A 19,973-nucleotide genomic window follows, 5' to 3' on the forward strand; every position below is an offset into this window, starting at 1 on the left:
GTGACCGTGGCCTCATAGAAACACGCCACCACTTCTGGATTTATCACCCACTCCTGGTTTTGGCTTACAGATACTGAGGTAAAATACTGACCAAATACTGAACGTGTGCACATGGCCTAATAGAAACACGCCACCACTTCTGGATTTATCACCCACTCCTGGTTTTGGCTTACAGATACTGAGGTAAAATACTGACCACATACTGAACATGTGACCGTGGCCTCATAGAAACACGTCACCACTTCTGTATTTATCACCCACTCCTGGTTTTGGCTTACAGATACTGAGGTAAAATACTGACCAAATACTGAACGTGTGCACATGGCCTAATAGAAACACGCCACCACTTCTGGATTTATCACCCACTCCTGGTTTTGGCTTACAGATACTGAGGTAAAATACTGACCACATACTGAACATGTGCACATGGCCGAATAGAAACACGTCACCACTTCTGTATTTATCACCCACTCCTGGTTTTGGCTTACAGTTACTGAGGTAAAATACTGACCAAATACTGAACGTGTGCACATGGCCGAATAGAAACACGTCACCACTTCTGTATTTATCACCCACTCCTGGATTTGCCTTACAGATACTGAGGTAAAATACTGACCAAATACTGAACGTGTGCACATGGCCTAATAGAAACATGTCACCACTTCTGTATTTATCACCCACTCCTGGTTTTGGCTTACAAAAACTGAGGTAAAAAACTCACCAAATACTGAATGTGTGCACATGCCCTAAATAACAGAGACTACACAAAAAGTGAATGTTGTGGCTATAACCTAACAACATTCACATAAGTTGATTATTGCTGTCGCTCTAGGCAAAACCCCCTTAACCTCCAAAGCTTAGTGCCTCAGGTAAAGCACATGCAGTGTCTACTCCATAGGCCAGCACGGAATTACAGTGTCTAGCCCTTTAAGAGGCAGTCCCGGTATAGAAGGGGTGTGGAGTGCTGGCTCCAGTTCCTCTTTGCTTTTAATCCCACTGGAATCTCTATGGAATGGATTCACTGCAAGGAAGCACTGGGTGGGAATGTGCTGATTGCAAGCTGTGCCTCCCCAGATGAGACCCTGGCCATATTTGCTGGATCCTTGCATGTACATGTATGCACTGCAGATGTTTCCTTAGGGACAGGGGAGATGTGAGGGTCTGCAGGAGGGACAATCCTCAGATCATGTTCCTGTGACCAGTGCATGCAGAGGAGGAGGGGAGAAGAGGAGGAGGAGTAGGTGGAAGAGGAGGAGGGGGGAGATCTCAGCTCAGTCTGTGGCAACAATAGAGAGGGCTGGAAATCCTTCTCCCTGGGCTGATATTGCAGGCAGCAGCACTTGCAGGATTGCATTGTCCTTCTCATGGCCTCTGATTTGGATTGTGCACTCTGAGAAGCCCCTGGAGTGGAAGGATGATGGATGCTGGGGCTATTTTAAATGGCTTTGCCCCTTCTGGGCAGAGTGAAGCTGAGCTGACCCATCTATGCAGAAGCCTGGAGGTTGGCACAGTGATGACCCTCTTTTACTCCAAGAAGTCTCAAAAACCAGAGAGAAGGACCTTCCAAGTGAAGCTGGAGACGAGACAAGTTACATGGAGCAGGGGGGCTGACAAAGTGGAAGGAGCAGGTAAGAAGCCATGAAGCCTGCTGTCTGTCCTCCATGTACAGTGCACATGCCTGTGTGCAGTCACTCTTCTGCACCATGGAGCAGTGATAGGACAGAAGTGGATCTCAGTGCTCTCCTCATATTCCCACCCTGGTAGTACTGAGGGGCCTCTCTGAGAACAAGTCCTAAGTTACTCCATTGTATACCATCACTTACAGGGTCAGATACCAAAAAGCTGGCTTTCTGTAAGAAAATTCCTAAAAATGTCTAAAGTAATATTATGTCCCATATGAGACGGTTATTGACTCCTAATTATTGCACCGCTGTCAGACGTTTCTGACTCTCGCTGTACTACAAAGTGGCGCACAATGACTGACTCATTAAAAGTTGTTTTTTTTGTTTATTTTTTCGGGACTGAAAAGTATAAGGCTGTGTGCACACGCTGCGGATTATGTGCGGATTCATCCGCGCGGATTTTGTTAAATCCGCAGGTGAAACCGCAGGTCAAAAGACCTGCGGTTTTACCTGCGGATTGCTCTGCGGTTTTGCCCTGCGGGTTTTCATCTCCTCAATAGAGGAGATGGCAAACCGCAGGAGAATCCGCAGAAAGAATTGACATGTCAATTCTTTCTGCGGATTGAAAACCGCAGATAATCCGTGCGGAAAATTCCGCACTGTCTGCACTGCGGTTTTTGATTCCCATAGGGAATCATGGTACTGTACACCGCAGCAAAAACTGCTGCGGGTCCGCAGCGGCCAAAACCGCTGCGGATTCTTCTGCGGATCCGCTGCAGATTTGGCCCTGCAGTTCCGCAGACATTGTACAGTACAATATTAGCCAATGGGATTTCAAATCTGCAGTGCACATGCTGCGGATTTTTCCGTGCGGATTTGCTGCGGTTTTAAATCCGCAGCATGTAAATTCTTTCTGCGGATTCCGCAGCGGTATGCCACCTGTTCCATTGTCCAGGTGTCAATCTGCAGGGGAAAACCGCTGGCCAATCCGCAGATAAACCGCAGGTCTCTTTATCTGCGGTTTTACCTGCAAATCTGCGCTGAAAAATCCACAGGTGAATCCACAGCGTGTGCACTCACCCTAAAAGTGTCATCCTTTCTATTTATTAAAGGTTTGTTTGTTTTTTTATTTTAAAATAGAATGTTACCTCCAAATTTTTCTCTTTTATGGGCACAGGTAAATAAAATAAAGCAGATACCGGACACATCAGGTCCGTTGTACAGGTCCCTGAGTTTATAATAATATGCCACCAGTTATTACACATTTTCTTATATTATTACTTTATGGAACATTTTCCATGCTCTTTGTATTATAGTAATATATTTTTTTCCATTTTATTTTCACTTATTTTTGGAAATATTTTTACAACTGTTTTTATGATGATATATGGTCTTATTATTAGACAAGAAGCCTTCGCACCCAGCCTGGGACACGGTCTTGTCTCCTGTCCTGGTGGAAGTACACATGGAGTTGGCTCTAGTTCTGGGAATAGCTCCATATTTCCCCTGTCTATTTGTGGCTTCCAGGTGTATCCTGGATGTTATTGTCCCACTTCCACCCCTCAGTTAACTCCTACTCCACTGGCGGAGAGGATATTGACCAGAAGGCCTCTTATTCTGCAGCCTAGGAGCTGGCTTCCAGATCCCTGGATAGTTTATTAACGCATTGGATTGGAGCCTTTGTCATTTACCGGGGCAGGTTCACCATGGTGTATGGTGGCCACTCCACTATGGACAGAAGACTAGCATTCAGTAATATTGGACATCTTCTATTGGCAAGCACTAGGCCTTCATCACTCTTAAGCCCCCATAGTCACAGTAGCGGTTTGGCTGAGAATTGCAGCACCAAATAGCTGCAGCTTCTACTTCACTTTTTCCATATGTTTTGTTTGTGAGTCTGAGATTTTATTTCTCCCACAAAAAAATGATACAGATATTCCTAAAACTATATATTTTAAAAAGCAATGATTTTATACAGAATTTTGTCTCCTCACGATTTCTCATGGAATCCGTGGAAATATAAATTGTAGCATCTTCCCGTACCTTGCGTATCACGGAGGTGTATGCCTGGACCATGTTGTAGGACATAGTGTTTAATTGCTCCAAAATAGCTATTTTCCTATGAATGTAAGAACATTTGATATCTGCTTTTATTAAAATTCAAAGAGTTTTACTTGAAATTGAGAAGATCCTAATGTGTTGCACATAACCTGCGAGATGATGACGGTTGAACATAAAAATCTTATTTTTAATAGGGTTCTCCTCGCCTGTTGTTTAACATAATGGTGATCTATCATCAAAATAGTTTCAGGCTTGCTGACTTCTATAAGTGGAACATTTTGGTTATTTTTGAGACATCATCCAAACCCCATCAATAGAGAAATGTGACATCTCCTGTTTCAACAATACTTCTGGGACCTGTAATGCACCACACCTTGGCTTTTTATTATGACGGTTTTGGTATGTAAACCTCTGTATACCTTGATATGAAATCGGAGGTACGGTAGGATCCAAATATTTCTATAGATGCTGTATTCCAGATTTGTGAAACATAAGGCCTCATAAATCAAGCCTAAGGGGTCTAAGACCATAATAAGACCTATTATACTTTATAGAAATATGTTCCAGCTCCAGTCTATCAGCTATGTATCACATCAGAATCATTAATTACTTAATTTGGTAGGTACTACAAAATTGTCTTCTCTTTGCCCAGGAGAGAGATTTCACAACTAGACCAAGAGATATTTGGCGTTGTTCTTCTTACCAACCAATTACATTGCATCCATTATTGTCAAAAAAGCTCAATATGGCAGCTCCTTCACTTTCTACTTGCGTGAGTGTTAATAAATCCTCTTGAGTGAGTGATAAATGCTTTTGGTTAAAAGCGAGAAAACATCTTAAACTCCAGAAGCGGTTTTTTTAAGGGGCTTATTGGTAATACTTGAACAAGCCAAGCCTCATTTGGACATTTTTGTCCTATCCGTGTTTTTCACAAATGGAACACTCACCCATCAAAGTCTATGGGCATGTTCATATTTATTGCAGTGTCCGAAGGGAAAGAAAATTGGGACATGTTTGTTTTTTTATTTTTTATTTTTTTTATCCAAGTCACTGATCAAACTTTAAACAGAACCTGTCACCAGAAAAATCACTGTTAATCTGCAGGTTAATAGTGTTGTTATGCTGCCCGGGTCCCACACATAAGCCTAACGCCGCGGGGAGAAAATGAAGTTTATTCCCCCTGCAGCGTTCAGGTTTCAGTCACCGGGGTGGCACTGGTGCTGGTTCAGTCACTGCTCTGAATATACAGAGAGTGGCGGCTGTAACCGTGGCCCAGACACTTACCGAGGGCACGGTTCCAGCTGCCGCTCTGGGTTACTGAACCAACGCTGCATCTGTGACTGAAACGGCCCTGACTGGCTCTGCATTGGGACCGGCTGTCAGTCAGTGCCGGGGTCATGGTTTCAGTCACTGGGGCGGCACTGGTTCAGTCACCGCTCTAAGTATACAGAGTGGCGGCTGTAACTGTGCCCCGGCCTTGACTGCGGTTACAACTGCTGCTCTTTATACTTGGAGCGGTGACTGAAACCTGTACAGTGCTGGGGAGAATAAAATTAATTTTCTCCCCACAACATTGGGTAACGTTCAGGCGCTGGGCAGCGTAATAGGGTTATTAACCCGCAAATTACCCATATCTGCAGGTTAATAGTGTTTATTTTTCCGGTGACAGATTCTCTTTACGTGAATGGGTCCATTTTTCCTGTTTAATGGGTAGGAGATGCTTGGATTTTTTTTTTTTTTTTTAACATTGCATAACAGAAACAGATGCCACACTGATAAAAAAACAAAACAACACGCCACTGACCAAAAATAGATGAAATCGGAATTTGCGTGTTACAAAGTAACCATGGTCTGTTTTTTGTTTTCACATGAGAGAATGTAATAAAATGGGAACATCAGATTTTTTTAAATATTCCAGCTTTTTCATGCTTGTCCCTCTTTTGCGGCCCTAATTCAGCTTGGGCATTAGCGCCTGTACTAGGTAACTGTCCACACTCATTTGGATGCCGCTGTTGCTGTAAGTACTTGTTCGATGGTGCTTAAAATGGGAAGAGTTACCTTTTAAAAAACTCCAATAAGAAAAAAAAAATTACCTACCGTCCATGCCCTTACCTAGCCCCTCTGTTTACCCAGATTCCCATGATTATGTGCCATTGATTTGGGATTTTGGCATCAATATACTAATGCAGTATGTGAATCTGAACGTCATACAGATGTGATTAACAGTAAATGGACTTGGTTCCAGCATATGACGGAGGATGAGTCAATGTTGTAGGAAGCAGTGACCGGTCGTTGTTTTTATTATTTGCCAGGGTTGCCCACATGCTCTATTTTTTTTCTCTAGTGCTCATTTACAGACACATTGGGAATATAGAAATCTCTACATGTTCTAAGCCCAGAATACGGATATAAAAATATAAGTAACATTTACTGCGACTTGTAAGACCGCGATAATTACTAACATCATAAAAACAGCCAGTCTTAATCAGTATGGTTGGAGCAGTGGTGCAAATGTGCGGCCATTGCTTCTGTTTCTCAGTACTGGTGGTGGTCAGATTCTGGTGATCACTGTTACCTATCCAGTGGATAGATAAATAGTAACCCCATGTAAGACCATTATGTAAGGCCAAGACCCTTATTCCAGCAATGTATCACTTACTAGGCTGTTTGCTGCAGTTTTGTTAAAATCACTGTTTTATCTGCTGTAGATCTACCATATATATAATTGGTTGCTTTCTGCCTATGGACATTTTACTAAGAAAGTTGCCATATAGTGGTGGGGGCAGGGTTGTTCAGAGTGTATGAATATTGAGGACTGGCTGTCAGCAGTTTCCTATTCCGCTAGTGATTGATTTAGTAATAAAACTTTTATAAAAACTACAGCAAGCAGCCCAGTAAGTGATACATCACTGGAATCAAGGTTTCTATATCTAGATTGTGCTGTTCTCAAATTAGGTGGCAAAAAGCTGACAGATTCCTTTTAAGAAAATGTTCATATGTGTTAATACCAGTCATAAATTTTGGCCCAGATGTGGAAGTAAAAGTCCAATCTAATAGTGTTAGATCCCTATTTATAAAAATCAAATACGCTGTAAAATAGAGACAGCTCTGGTCTCCAATTCTAGCTGTACGTGATGCCTGCACCAATAGTATAAAGCCAATCTCTGTCCACCGGCCTCTTAACATGGCATATAGGATGGATGTCTTATCAGCAGGGTCTGAGCACTAGCAGCCTTGCCGATTTGCTTCTGTGTGTAGTACTTTTAAAGTAATTGTCCATTACTCAAACACCCCTTCTTAATCCGTATCCGTGCTCCAGTACAGTAATAAAACTGATCGCTGCTGACGGTTTTCGGCACTGCCTCTCCCAGCGATCGTGTGACGTAACAATGTCCCTGCTGCCAATCAGCGCTGGCAACACTCTCCCCCGCGTTCAGTATTTATCCTTTTGTAAAACCATTAGGGTATGTGCACACGTTCCAGATTCGTCTGTGGATTTTTCCGCGTGGAATCTGCAGAATTTGCAGGTAAAAATGCATGCATTTTACCTGCGGATTTCTAGCAGTTTTAGTGCGGATTTTGCCTGCATTTTTACACCTGCGGATTCCTATAATGGAATGGGTGTAAAAACGCTGCGGAATCCGCACAAAGAATTGACATGTTGTGGAAAATAAACTGCTGCGTTTCTGTGCACAGCGGTTTTTGTTTTCCATAGGATAACATGGTACTGTACATCCCTTGGAAAACTGCTGCGGATCCGCAGGACCAAATCCGCTGCTGATCCGCAGACGAATCTGCAACGTGTGCACATACCCTTAGGCTATGTTCACATGTAGTGTTTTTTTTTCCTCTATTTTTGCATCCAAATCCTTATTACTAGGCAGTAAAACACTACAAATAAAACCCAGATTTTTGCTTTTCTTATTTGGTGCAGATTACCTATGTGATTAGTTCACGGTACATGTTTAGTAAACTAGTTTTATTCACCAAAAACGCAGCAAAACCTGGTTGCAGTCTTAGGCTGGAGTCACACTGCCATAATTCTCGTGGGAGAATCGCATCGTAAAACTTGCCCTGGCCGGCACCTCTCCTGACCTGAGCTTGACAGCTGCATAGTAATCCATTATGCTTTCATGCTCAGGTCAGGAGCGGTGCCGGCCAGTCGGTGCTATGCGATGCGATTATCGCACGAGAAATATTGCAGTGTGACTCCAGCCTTATAGAACTTTCCCATTGCTTTCAATGGGTGAAAAAGTGCTCAAAGAATTGACATGCTGCAGTGCTCAAATACAAACAGGAAAAAAAAGTGTGTGCATGAGAATTCTGAAATCTCTTGGCTTTTGTTGGTGCTTTAAATCCTAGTTGTTTTTTTTTGTTTTTTTCCCTTCAGGAAAAAATGGCGCAAAAACACTGCAAAAATGCCACGTTTGAACATGGCCTAAGTCCTGTTATAACCTCCACGTGTCCATATCGTGTAGACGACACACAAGCCACTTCTGCTACATTGACGAGTGGATGAATGGCGCATTATTCTCTGCCTACTACTTATAACATCATTCTGTGTAGGCAACAAAGTTCTGGGTGTTTAGGAAATAGACATATTTCTGTGTGTGCTACACTTGCTTTGTATGCCTAGAGAGCTCAATTGCCAGCTTGTTTGAAAACACACAGATGCTTTTTCCTGTTTTAATGTCCGTTTCGGCTGAGGGCACTGACTTTGTGGTAAGATCAGCGTATTACTCAGGCCAGTACATTGTCATCATGTAAGGGGCACTTTGCATTCTTCATATTTTACAAAATGGTTTTTTTTACATATAAATTAAGGATAAACTCAAAAATGAATTTTGGGGTTTTCTTCATAAGTGATTTGGCAACTATTCAACGTACAACTTTTATTTATTGATTGACTAAATTAATTACTGATTGGTTGCTTTGGACAAAGCACCAGATTTTCAGTAAAAAATAAATTGGTCCCATTGTATCAAATGCATTGTTCCAAATCTTATCCATTTGCAAGACCTTGGCTAATAGAAACTCTCTCTAGTTTCAATTTGCTCAGCTAGCCCTTCTCGCTCAGCCAGCCCTTCTCGCATAATTGGAGTTTTGTGCAATGCATCCTCCATAGCAGTCATCCGTAAGCTCCCAGTGCCATACAGATTGAAGGAAGTCACTGCTAACATGAACACTGGCACTCCAATAAAACTTGTGGTTGTACAGATGGGCAAAATTTTGGGGTCTTTTCTAGAGCACAGTTTGATCCCAGCAATTGTGTGTTATTGCTTGTTGTTGGAAGTATATGATAGGAAATCTTCTTTTGCATGCATCAGACATATGCTACTGAAAAGACATGGGATCCAATTGTAAAAAAACATGTCTACTCTATTTATGATACATGTTTTGTTGCAGGTCCTCTGTATAGGAAAGCACATTCCAGTGTCAGTTGAATTCCAACCAGAGTACACCTCATTCTACTTAATGTGCTTCTGATTAGGTGATCACCTGAACCAAATCTTATTTAACGAAGGAAATTATAAGAAACCCTGCTGTTGTGTTCACAATCCTCTTGCAATAGGACAAGCTGGAAGGCAAAACAAGTGCTAGTAATATCCCAAATGTAATAGGAATGAAAAAATAACTTTTAACCATGCCAAAGGAGTTGAAAAGAAAAGTCTTGAGTGAGGAAAAGAAGGGCTCAATTCTGGCTTTACTAGCAGAGGGATACAATGAGCGTCATATTGCCTCCATCCTTAAAATTTCTAGGACAGCAGTCCATTACAACAAGGTCAAGCAGAAGACATTGGGGACAACAAAGCTACAGACTGGGAGAGGGTGAAAACGATTATCCACTGACTGGGATGACTGTCATCTTATTTGAATGTCACTTGGCAATCACAGGATGACATCAAGTGACCTACAAAATTTTTGTACCAGCAGTGGCATAAGGTTACCCAAAAGCAGTATGAAAGACTGGTGGAAAGCATGCCAAGACACATGAAAGCTGTGATTAAAAATCATGGTTATTCCACAAAATATTGATTTCTAAACTCTTCCTGAGTTAAAACTTTAGTATTGTTGTTTCTAAATGATTATGAACTTGTTTTCTTAGCATTATTTGAGGTCTGAAAGCGCTGCATTTTTTTTCTTTTCACCATTTGTCATTTTCTGAAAATAAATACAAAATTTAGTGCTTGGCAATTCAAAAATGTTGTTAGTAGTTTATAGAATACAAGAGCAATTTACATTTTACTCAAAAATATACCTATAAAGAGAAATATGAGACAAACTGAAAATTTTGCAGTGGTCTCTTAATTTTTGCCAGAGCTGTATATGCCAACTTAGAGTGTGAATACAGTCTACAGAGAACTTGCCTATCCTGGGGATCCTGTTTTCCCACCTAAGAGGAAATGTATGCCTTTTGACAAAAAATAGTAGCAGTGACTGCTACATACATCTCCTCTGTTCTGGCGACTAGTAGGAGTCCATGTGACAGGAGCTGGAATACCCCTTTTGTCATTAAAGATCACATACTGTATGTAGGAACTGAGCCCACTCCATACCGAGGCGATGTATTATATAGCTGACATCTACCTGTAACAACAGCGACCAGAGCTTGCTCTGATTGTTGCTCTTTAAACCTTTTAAATGCCATGGTCAGTGGCACAAATCTCCCCCCAAGATCGCAGGGAGCATATGGGTTACCATGACAGCCATGGGCCTACTAAAGGCTCCTGTTGCTGCTATCTTGGTACTCTTTGGAGAATGTCAATTAGGCCATGTTCACACATTCAGGATTTGGACAGTATTTTACATTAGTATTTGTAAACCAAAATAAGTGTTTCTACTATACTTTTCCTCTTATTGTTCCACTCTTGATTTTGGCTGGACTAACCCTATGTACTACGATACTATGCTATGGTATTGCAGTGTATAGCATTGGTGATCAAATGAAGAACATATTAAACAGAATATCTAATAGTTAGCGATGAGTGAATAGCTTCAGGCAACTCCTTATCCGAATAGCAATTGGGGAAAATGAGAAAAACCAGCACCAAACAACTTAAAACATACCTTTTCAAGCTTACTCTGCGGGCCAGCAGTGCATGGCTTGCAAAATACCTGGTGCAACACCTGAAACGATCAGCATCATACAAGTTCCAGGCCAAAAAGGGAAAAAATACCTGTGTGGGGAGGAGGACCCCCATACAGTGATTGGGCTGGAACCAGGGGGACCGCCATCAGGGTTGTTGAAGAAACCACATCAGGGGGATTACAAAGGGAGACATGCGACTGAAGTTGTCAGGGCAACAGGGGGCGGGGCGAGGGTAAAAGGAGCAGGGGACGCGCTGAGGTGGCAGTTGGCAGAGAGCCTGACAGGAGAGAGGAAGCCGTGCGGCAGAGAGAGGACTGTGGCAACTGACGGTGTGGAAAAGAGAGACAGGCAGGAGATTGAAAAAGGGAAATTTGAGACTTACCGAAGGTTGATGCGTAAGAGACTCTCCCCGGGAGTTTCCCCCCGCAAAGATTCAGATAAAGTGACGGCCGCTGATTCCCTCCGTGGTGTGACAGGACCGGGATCTCAGGCGACCGCTGCGACGACACAGCAATCCGGTACAGTGGCCGGGACACTGCCCCCCTGTCTTCTCCCACAGCTGCGGCCCCGTCATCACCGACCTCAGGGGACGTCACCTCGCTATAGGCGGCCGCAGAGCCCGTCCCGGTTACTGAGGGGACACTGAGCAGAATTTGTTAACGTTTGTCTTTTTTTTTTGAAACTGCGTCATGACCTGGCTGGGGAACGAGCGCTTCTAAACGGACGCCTGGGAGATTGACCCCCCTGAACAGTTTCTTCAGGGCCTGTTGTGCCCCACCGTGCCAGCTTCTTCAGGGCCTGTTGTGCCCCACCGACCCCATTTCTTCAGGGCCTGTTGTGCCCCACCGTGCCAGCTTCTTCAGGGCCCGTTGTGCCCCACCGACCCCCTTTCTTCAGGGCCCGTTGCGCCCCACCGCCCAGTTTCTTCAGGGCCTGTTGTGCCCCATCGTTCCGGTTTCTTCAGGGCCTGTTGTGCCCCATCGTTCCGGTTACTACAGGGCCCGTTGCGCCCCACCGTCCAGTTTCTTAAGGGCCTGCTGCGCCCCATCGTTCTGGTCTCTTCGGGGCTGGACAAGCACAAGTCCTTCCGGGAAGTCGTGGATTACAAGGCAGCCACATCTTCACCCCCTGAGTGGTCGTGAACTCGAGCGACGCCCGGAAGGCTAAGTGTATTATAGAGAAAATAAGGACCCTTTCTTTTTTTTTTTTAATGTTGTTTTACGAGTCCCTGCGAGGACAGATAAGTGTTTCCCCTTTTGTCTGATTTAAGCAGTTTTAGCCCTTGCGGCTTTAAAACTTATAAAAGTTTATTTCACCCCACATTCAGTCTCGTGTCTCGTCACTGCATCCTGTGAGCCTGCTCGAACCCTACACTTGGCGTAGTCGGCAGGATGCAGTCTCCGAGCGCGGACAGTGGTAGCCCCGAACATGGGGGAGCTGTAAGCTCTGTTAATAATGAGGGTCCCCGTACCAGCATCTCATTGGGGGCCATGTTGAACAACCTGCCTAGATTCTCTGGCTCAAATACTATGCTATGGAGCTGGACAGAGCGGATGAGGGGGCTTTTTCGGATGCACCCAATGACCCCTGACCTGGAAGCTGAAGTGGCACTCATGGCCCTAGACGGGGAGGTGCGGAGGTCAGTGATGTTGAAACCCCCGGGGCACCGCAACACTTTTGAAAAGGTGTTGCAGATAGTGGAACAGACCCACGGGGATCCCACTAATGTGGGAGAGTTAAGGACCCGACTGTTTAGCCGGATGCAGGTAGAGGGGGAGACGATTACTCAGTATATGAATGTACTCCAAGAGTTGCATACGGCTATTGAAAGAAAAGATGGGGTAGGGGTAGGACCTGTTGACATAACCCTACGTGACCTACTGGTGACTGGACTGCGAGATCCACTGATAAAGCAGGCTTTAAGGGAACGGATCAGAATGAATCCCCAAATCGACTTTTCAGAAGTGGGAAGTCGGGCACGGGTTCAGGAGCAAGAGCAGGGGATGGCGGTCCCCATGGGGAAGGTCCGAGGTGTGGAGGCCCCCTCGAACACAGTTGAGGAACCTCAATGGGTGGAGGAGATGAAGCGTGAATTGAAAAATATAAAGAGCGAGTTGGCTGAAGTAAAGAGAAGAACCGAACCGGAGACTGGACGACCCAGTGCTAATCCCGGTCCCTGGGGGTCACGCTCTCCGCGAGGTGGTCAATCTCTACCGGCCCGGTGTTATGAGTGTGGAGAACCAGGCCACTTCGCCCGAGAGTGTCCGCGGCGTGGGAGATACCCACCCCGGCGGCCATTAAACTAAAGGGCTCCGGGCTGGGGGGACGCCGCTCGGAGCCGAAAACCACAACTAGGGGTGGTGGAAGTCCCGAAGATTTGGTAGCAAAGTGTCCTGAAGTTTGGGCAGAAGTAGAGGGCCGGGCCGTCCGGTGTCTGGTGGACACGGGGTCACAAGTAACCACTATGCCCGCAGCGTACTTTCAACAAAACTTTCCGGAGGCAGCAAGGCCTCAGTGGGGGCCCATGATTAGACTAGTAGCCGCCAACCAACTGCCGGTTCCGGTTGCCGGGGTAGTGTGGGTGCAGGTGACGTTGTGCGGTAAACCCCTCGGCCGCAGAGGGGTGGTGCTGACTCAAGGAGAAGCTGATCAACGACACCCCGTCACCCTAGGCATGAATATTTTAAAAGAGTTTGGTAACCTGTTGCTTAATGATCCCACACAAAGGACACTGAAGCAGTGGGGTTCTCGCACGGCTCAGGGACAGGTATTCCAGCAGCTGGTGCGAGGTGCGCGGGTGCATCGGGACTGCCAGGAGGGTGAGGCTCTGGGCAAGGTCATCGCGACAGCGGCACCCCTGCTTGTGCTGCCTCCTGGACAGACAGTGGTGGCCCTGCCAATTCGGGCCCCGATACCTTTGGAAGGCGTAGAGGTGCAGGTGGAGCCGTGTCACTCAGAGCACTTACCTCCTGGCATACTGGTGGCCCGTTCCCTCGCTACGGTGCGAAAAGGAACCGCCCTGGTCCACTGCGTTAACCTTGAAGACCGAGATATCATTCTGAAAGCACGGACTGTACTGGCCAAACTAGTAAAGCCTCTAGAAGAAGTGCTGCCCGCTGCTGCGGTTCAATTACGAGTACACCCCGAGGATCCTGGGGAGGTAACAATACGAACCCTACAGGCCCACGAAGTCTCGACACAAGAGAAGGGCCGAAATATTTTGGAGCAGATGCGGGCCGAGCTTTCTGGACTAACTGCCGCCCAACTTTCACAAGTAAAAGCATTGCTGGGACAGTACCATGAAGTATTTGCTAGTCATGAGGACGACTTTGGGTGTACCACCGCCATCACTCATGAGATCCCCACAGCAGGAGCGGCCCCTATCCGAGAACGATATCGACAGATCCCGCCACAACTCTATCAGGAGGTGAAAACTTTGCTGGCTCAGATGCTACAAAAAGGGGTGATACGGGAAAGTCAAAGCCCTTGGGCGGCCCCCATCGTGTTGGTCCGGAAGAAAGATGGTACACTACGATTCTGTGTGGATTATCGTAAATTGAATGCTTGCACTATTAAAGACTCATACCCACTGCCCCGCATAGAAGAATCTCTGTCTGCATTGGGTAAAGCAACATATTTTTCGACCCTGGACTTGGCCAGTGGGTACTGGCAGGTGCCTATGTCAGAAGAGGACAGAGCTAAGACGGCGTTCATAGTGCCCATGGGACTGTTTGAGTTTAATCGAATGCCATTCGGGCTGGCCAACGCCCCCGGGACATTTCAGCGATTGATGGAGCGATGTCTAGGGGATCTCAATTTTGAGGCCACGTTGATCTACCTGGACGACATCATCGTCTATGCCGCCTCCTTCGAGGACCACATGAAGCGGTTGGGACAGGTACTCAGCCGGCTGCAAAAGTACGGGTTGAAGGTGAAGCCTCAGAAATGTCACCTATTTCGCTCTCAGATTGAGTATCTGGGTCATGTCGTTTCGGCAGAAGGTGTGAGGCCATCCCGGGAGAAGATTGCTGCTATCCAGGAATGGCCTACCCCCGAGACGGTGAAAGACGTGCGGGCTTTTCTGGGGTTAGCTGGATATTACCGTCGTTTCGTAAAGAACTTTGCATGTCGAGCTCGAGCCCTCCATGACCTGCTGAAGGGGGCTCCCGCTGGGGCCAATGGGCGAAAAATCCAGTGGCAACACCCTCAGGAAGAGGCCTTCCGAGATCTCAAGGCTGCACTCTCGGATGCCCCAGTGTTGGCTTATGCGGATTTTTCTCAGCCGTTCATCCTGCACACTGACGGGAGTCTTCACGGGCTAGGAGCTGTGTTGTCACAAGTTCAGGATGGCCGGGAAAGGGTGATCGCATATGGAAGCCGTTCACTCCATGACTCCGAGCGTAACCCTGATAATTACAGCTCTTTTAAGCTCGAGCTCCTCGCAGTGGTGTGGGCTATGACGGAGAGATTCGCAGAGTACCTAGCGGGCTCCGAGGTGGTAGTGCGAACTGACAATAACCCACTGGCTCATTTGGAAAACGCCAAGTTGGGGGCTTTGGAGCAGAGATGGGTGGCCCGAATGGCGAAGTACAATTACAAGATTATTTACAAAAGAGGGGCCGAGAATGTTCATGCAGATGCTCTCTCTAGGATTCGACATACAACTCCTGGACAGAATCGAGACGAAGAATTAGAAGGAGAGGAAATACCGTTCGCGCTGCCGTGCTCACCAATGTTGATGCAAAAGTATCTTCCCCAGAGGCCCACAGGGGCATCCTGGAACAATCTCGTAATAAGTGGATACAACAGCAACAAGAAGATGAAGAAGTTGGACTTCTCCGGACATGGGTCGCCGCTGGTCAATTACCCACTGATACTCAACGACAAGCTTTGACCCAAGACCTGTCGCTGATGCTGCGACAATGGGAGAGACTGATTATCCGAAGGGGATTACTGTACCGTAAGATCACTTCACAAACAACCTCAACGACTGTTTGGCAGGTGGTTACGCCCGGAGCTCAACTACACGAACTGGCTCGAGAGGCTCACGAAAAAGGGGCCCACTTTGGAGTCAAAAAGACTTTGCAATGGTTACAACAGAAAGTTTATCACCCACGCTTGTCGGCTGTTGTGGACGAAGTTTGTCGTACTTGCCGCTTATGTGAATTGGCCAAACCGCCTGCTCAGAGGGCCGCAACACAGACGATTGTGACTTCAGAACCCTTGGAGCTCTTGACGGTGGATTATCTGCACATTGGTCCCGCATTCCAGGGATACGAACACTGCCTCGTCATGGTGGATCATTTCACTAAATTCGCTGTGGTCACCCCTACTCGAGACCAGACCGCGATGTCAGCCGCCTCCGCAATTTGCAGAAATTTTATACAAGTGTACGGCTGTCCTCAACGCATACATTCCGACCAGGGAGCATGTTTTTTGGGGAAAGTTATGGAGGAACTACATCATCTTTATGGGATTGATAAATCCCGGACCACACCATATCACCCGCAAGGGAATGGGGCTTGTGAGCGATTTAATCGGACATTGATTCAAATGCTACTCTGGAGAGTGACAAGAAAGCTCGTTGGCCTGAATATGTTTCTGAATTAGTGTGGGTTTATAATAATCGGGTACATCGAGTAACGGGCTATACTCCTTATTTCCTGCTGTTCGGACGAGAGGGTAAAGGGATCACGGAGGTAGAGTTGGACCCCGAAGAGCCTCGGCCCTGGACCGGAGTGTCGTCTTGGGTCCGAAATCATCGCCACAGGTTGCAAACTCTTCACCGAATTGTACATACCAAACTTCAAGACTGGGAACACCCCGGGAAGAATACAACCTCCCCTCCCCATCTCCAAAGCGGGGACCGTGTGCTTGTACTAGAACAACGCCCCCAGAATAAACTGGAGTCACGTTGGGAAGAGAGTCCTTATCGGGTACTACGCCGTATCCATTCAGAAGGACCTGTGTACGAAATACAGCCCGAGCAGGATGAAACACTGCCCACTCGCATTGTGCATCGTAATATGTTACGCCTGTGTATTTCTTCCGACCCGAAGCAACTGGAACCCGTCCCGAAGACATCCAAACCGGAGTCCATATGCTGGGACTCGGACGACGAGGATTTCCCTCCAGTTCCCAAGGGCCCTCCACCCAATAATGAGCCAGTTGACACAATTAACCCACCGGCATCTTGCAGCTCACCGACGTCCACCACCCCAGAAGATTCCACCCCAGTCGAACTTAGACGCTCCGAGCGGTCAACAGCCGGCAAACCCCCCGAACGGTATGAACAAGACCAGTTCGTATGGCAACAAATATTGACACCTTTACAGACCAGTCTCAATAGACTAACACCCTCGCCCGAGGACTGGCGAGCTTACAGGGTGGGGGAATGTGGGGAGGAGGACCCCCCCATACAGTGATTGGGCTGGAACCAGGGGGACCGCCATCAGGGTTGTTGAAGAAACCACATCAGGGGGATTACAAAGGGAGACATGCGACTGAAGTTGTCAGGGCAACAGGGGGCGGGGCGAGGGTAAAAGGAGCAGGGGACGCGCTGAGGTGGCAGTTGGCAGAGAGCCTGACAGGAGAGAGGAAGCCGTGCGGCAGAGAGAGGACTGTGGCAACTGACGGTGTGGAAAAGAGAGACAGGCAGGAGATTGAAAAAGGGAAATTTGAGACTTACCGAAGGTTGACGTGTAAGAGACTCTCCCCGGGAGTTTCCCCCCGCAAAGATTCAGATAAAGTGACGGCCGCTGATTCCCTCCGTGGTGTGACAGGACCGGGATCTCAGGCGACCGCTGCGACGACACAGCAATCCGGTACAGTGGCCAGGACACTGCCCCCCTGTCTTCTCCCACAGCTGCGGCCCCGTCATCACCGACCTCAGGGGACGTCACCTCGCTATAGGCGGCCGCAGAGCCCGTCCCGGTTACTGAGGGGACACTGAGCAGAATTTGTTAACGTTTATGTCTTTTTTTTTTGAAACTGCGTCATGACCTGGCTGGGGAACGAGCGCCTCTAAACGGACGCCTGGGAGATTGACCCCCTGAACAGTTTCTTCAGGGCCTGTTGTGCCCCACCGTGCCAGCTTCTTCAGGGCCTGTTGTGCCCCACCGACCCCATTTCTTCAGGGCCTGTTGTGCCCCACCGTGCCAGCTTCTTGCGGCTTTAAAACTTATAAAAGTTTATTTCACCCCACATTCAGTCTCGTGTCTCGTCACTGCATCCTGTGAGCCTGCTCGAACCCTACACCTGGACCCGTTGAAGTGTCTGATCGACGCAAAACGGCCGTCGTCCTTCACTACATCTACTCGCCTGCATCCACGTATTACTTGCACTCAATAAAAAAAGGATTGTTTTACTGCATCACGGAGTGCTACCTATTTTTTTCCTCTTTGGCCTGGACTTACCAAATAGCTGCATGTGTCGGCGCTGTGTGACAGTCACAACACATGCACGGAGAGCCCCACTAACAAGCTTTCCATGCATGTGCTTGTCACACAGCTGCGACACATGCAGCTGAACAGCTGATCACCCAGCAAAACCAGGTTCCCAATGCAGCTATTTGGTAAGCTCTATAGCTATTCAGATGAGTTATCCGATGATATTCGCTCATCCCAAATAATAGTCTAAATCACTGCTTTTTTTTTTTTTTTTTTTTTTACCAGTTTAAAATAAAATTATTTGATATGGCCATGTCCGTAAAAGTTTGATCAATCAAAATCTAAAATTACATACGCTGCTGTAAGGAAAATAGAAACACCAGAATCGTTGTACTTCCTAAAAGTAATGCAATAAAAAGTGGTAGTTTTTCCTATTCAATGCATGCTGTAAAAACGGATCCCAAGGAGCAATAGTGGAATTGCTGTTCTTACACCCTACTTGTAACTTGTTGTAATGATTTTCATTACGTAATGAGGCAAATTAAATGTAACTTGTCCTGCATAAAACCAGGCCTTGTGCGGCTATATCGATGTAAAAAATTATGCCTAGCAAAAGAAGGGGAGGTGAAAAGAAAATCGCCCTTTTCATAAAGGGGTAAGATGCTTTCGAGCTGACTTGAAAATTCGAGTCACTACATTGTGCATGCAGATTCTTATTCACCCTCTCCCTGATAGTTTTCTTCTAGACACGTACACGTCTTTTTAGGAAGCCTTTCTTTCTTTCTGAGTCCTGGAGGTGACCCGTCTCGCCCCATACGTGGTTACACATTCCAGAAGTATCTTTACCGCTCTCCAAACAGAATGATTTATTTCTCCTGTGTTCAGATAATCTTTGTATTAAAATCAATAGAGCTGCATAATAGATGTCGTCATCCCAACCTTGATCAGCAGTCTGGTCCTCGAGAGGATAAGCACCTTCATACATTTGGCCATTTGGGATGGGCTCTGGGCAGCCTAGAGCCCTGCCGCAGTTCATCTCTTTGTGGCAATGTCCGTAGCACTGTCTGTGGTCAGGAGTGAAAGGCCCTATTCACGGTCAACACTTTACACCAATGTTTTTCAACTGATTGCAGTAAGTCTATAAAGTCGTCATTTCCTGCTTGTGCGGGTATCATAAATACATTTAGGAGGGATGAATAGGTGCTACAATTTTAGACGTGCATATTTTGCTCTAACTGGGCTGAACTCGCCCACACATCTTTGCCCAAGAGGCAGTCTCCAATCTATTAACTGTTCAGCAATTTATGTATTAGTGGAAAGCCCCTTTCAAAATTAGTCTTAAAGGGATTTTGCAGGCTTTGGACAAAAGTCTGCAGTTACTCTGTTACTGCAGACTGCTGAATCGTGACAGTGAGCGCTGTGCGTGCTGTCAAGGTTCCCTTGTGTTGCCAGTGCAAGTGGGCAGTCACATACTTGCAGTCACATGAAGACTAGAAGTGTCTGGCAGCTCGCCACTTCCTTCTATGGAGAGAAGCTGACTGTATCTAGTTGGCATGCCTTGGCAAGTATGCAAATTGGTCACGTATTTGTGTTTGTGACAGCCTTCGCACACCAGGGAATTGTGACATCGTGTGCACCGCACACTGACAGGATTCAGCAGGCGTATTGGATGATTGGAGAGTTTTCTCCCCACACCCTCCCCAAACCTGGAAAACACCTTTAAAGCACAAAGTCTGATAATGGCAGGACTGACACAGACTAATGTGTGTGGGAGCCTTGAAGGATCCAGCCTGTCGACTTTCAGTGGTCGAT

The 19,973-nt window shown here is 46.5% G+C and overlaps 1 protein-coding gene across 2 annotated transcripts in view; it reads left to right on the forward strand.

The window, feature by feature from the left end:
- Positions 1 to 973: 973 nt before the first annotated feature.
- The window catches only part of PLCG1 (phospholipase C gamma 1), a 165,656-nt gene continuing 146,656 nt past the window's right edge, over positions 974 to 19,973 (forward strand). The window contains exon 1 of one of the 2 annotated variants that reach the window (XM_073555356.1): positions 974 to 1,628. In XM_073555356.1, coding sequence (XP_073411457.1) covers positions 1,415 to 1,628 — 214 coding nt within the window. In that variant the 5' untranslated portion in view covers positions 974 to 1,414. The remainder of the gene's footprint in view (positions 1,629 to 19,973) is intronic. The other variant, XM_073555355.1, reaches the window with a different exon arrangement.

This window comes from Dendrobates tinctorius, unplaced genomic scaffold (genome assembly GCF_039654945.1).
Source record: "Dendrobates tinctorius isolate UK_male_01 unplaced genomic scaffold, ASM3965494v1 ptg000223l, whole genome shotgun sequence".
Lineage (NCBI taxonomy): Eukaryota > Metazoa > Chordata > Amphibia > Anura > Dendrobatidae > Dendrobates > Dendrobates tinctorius.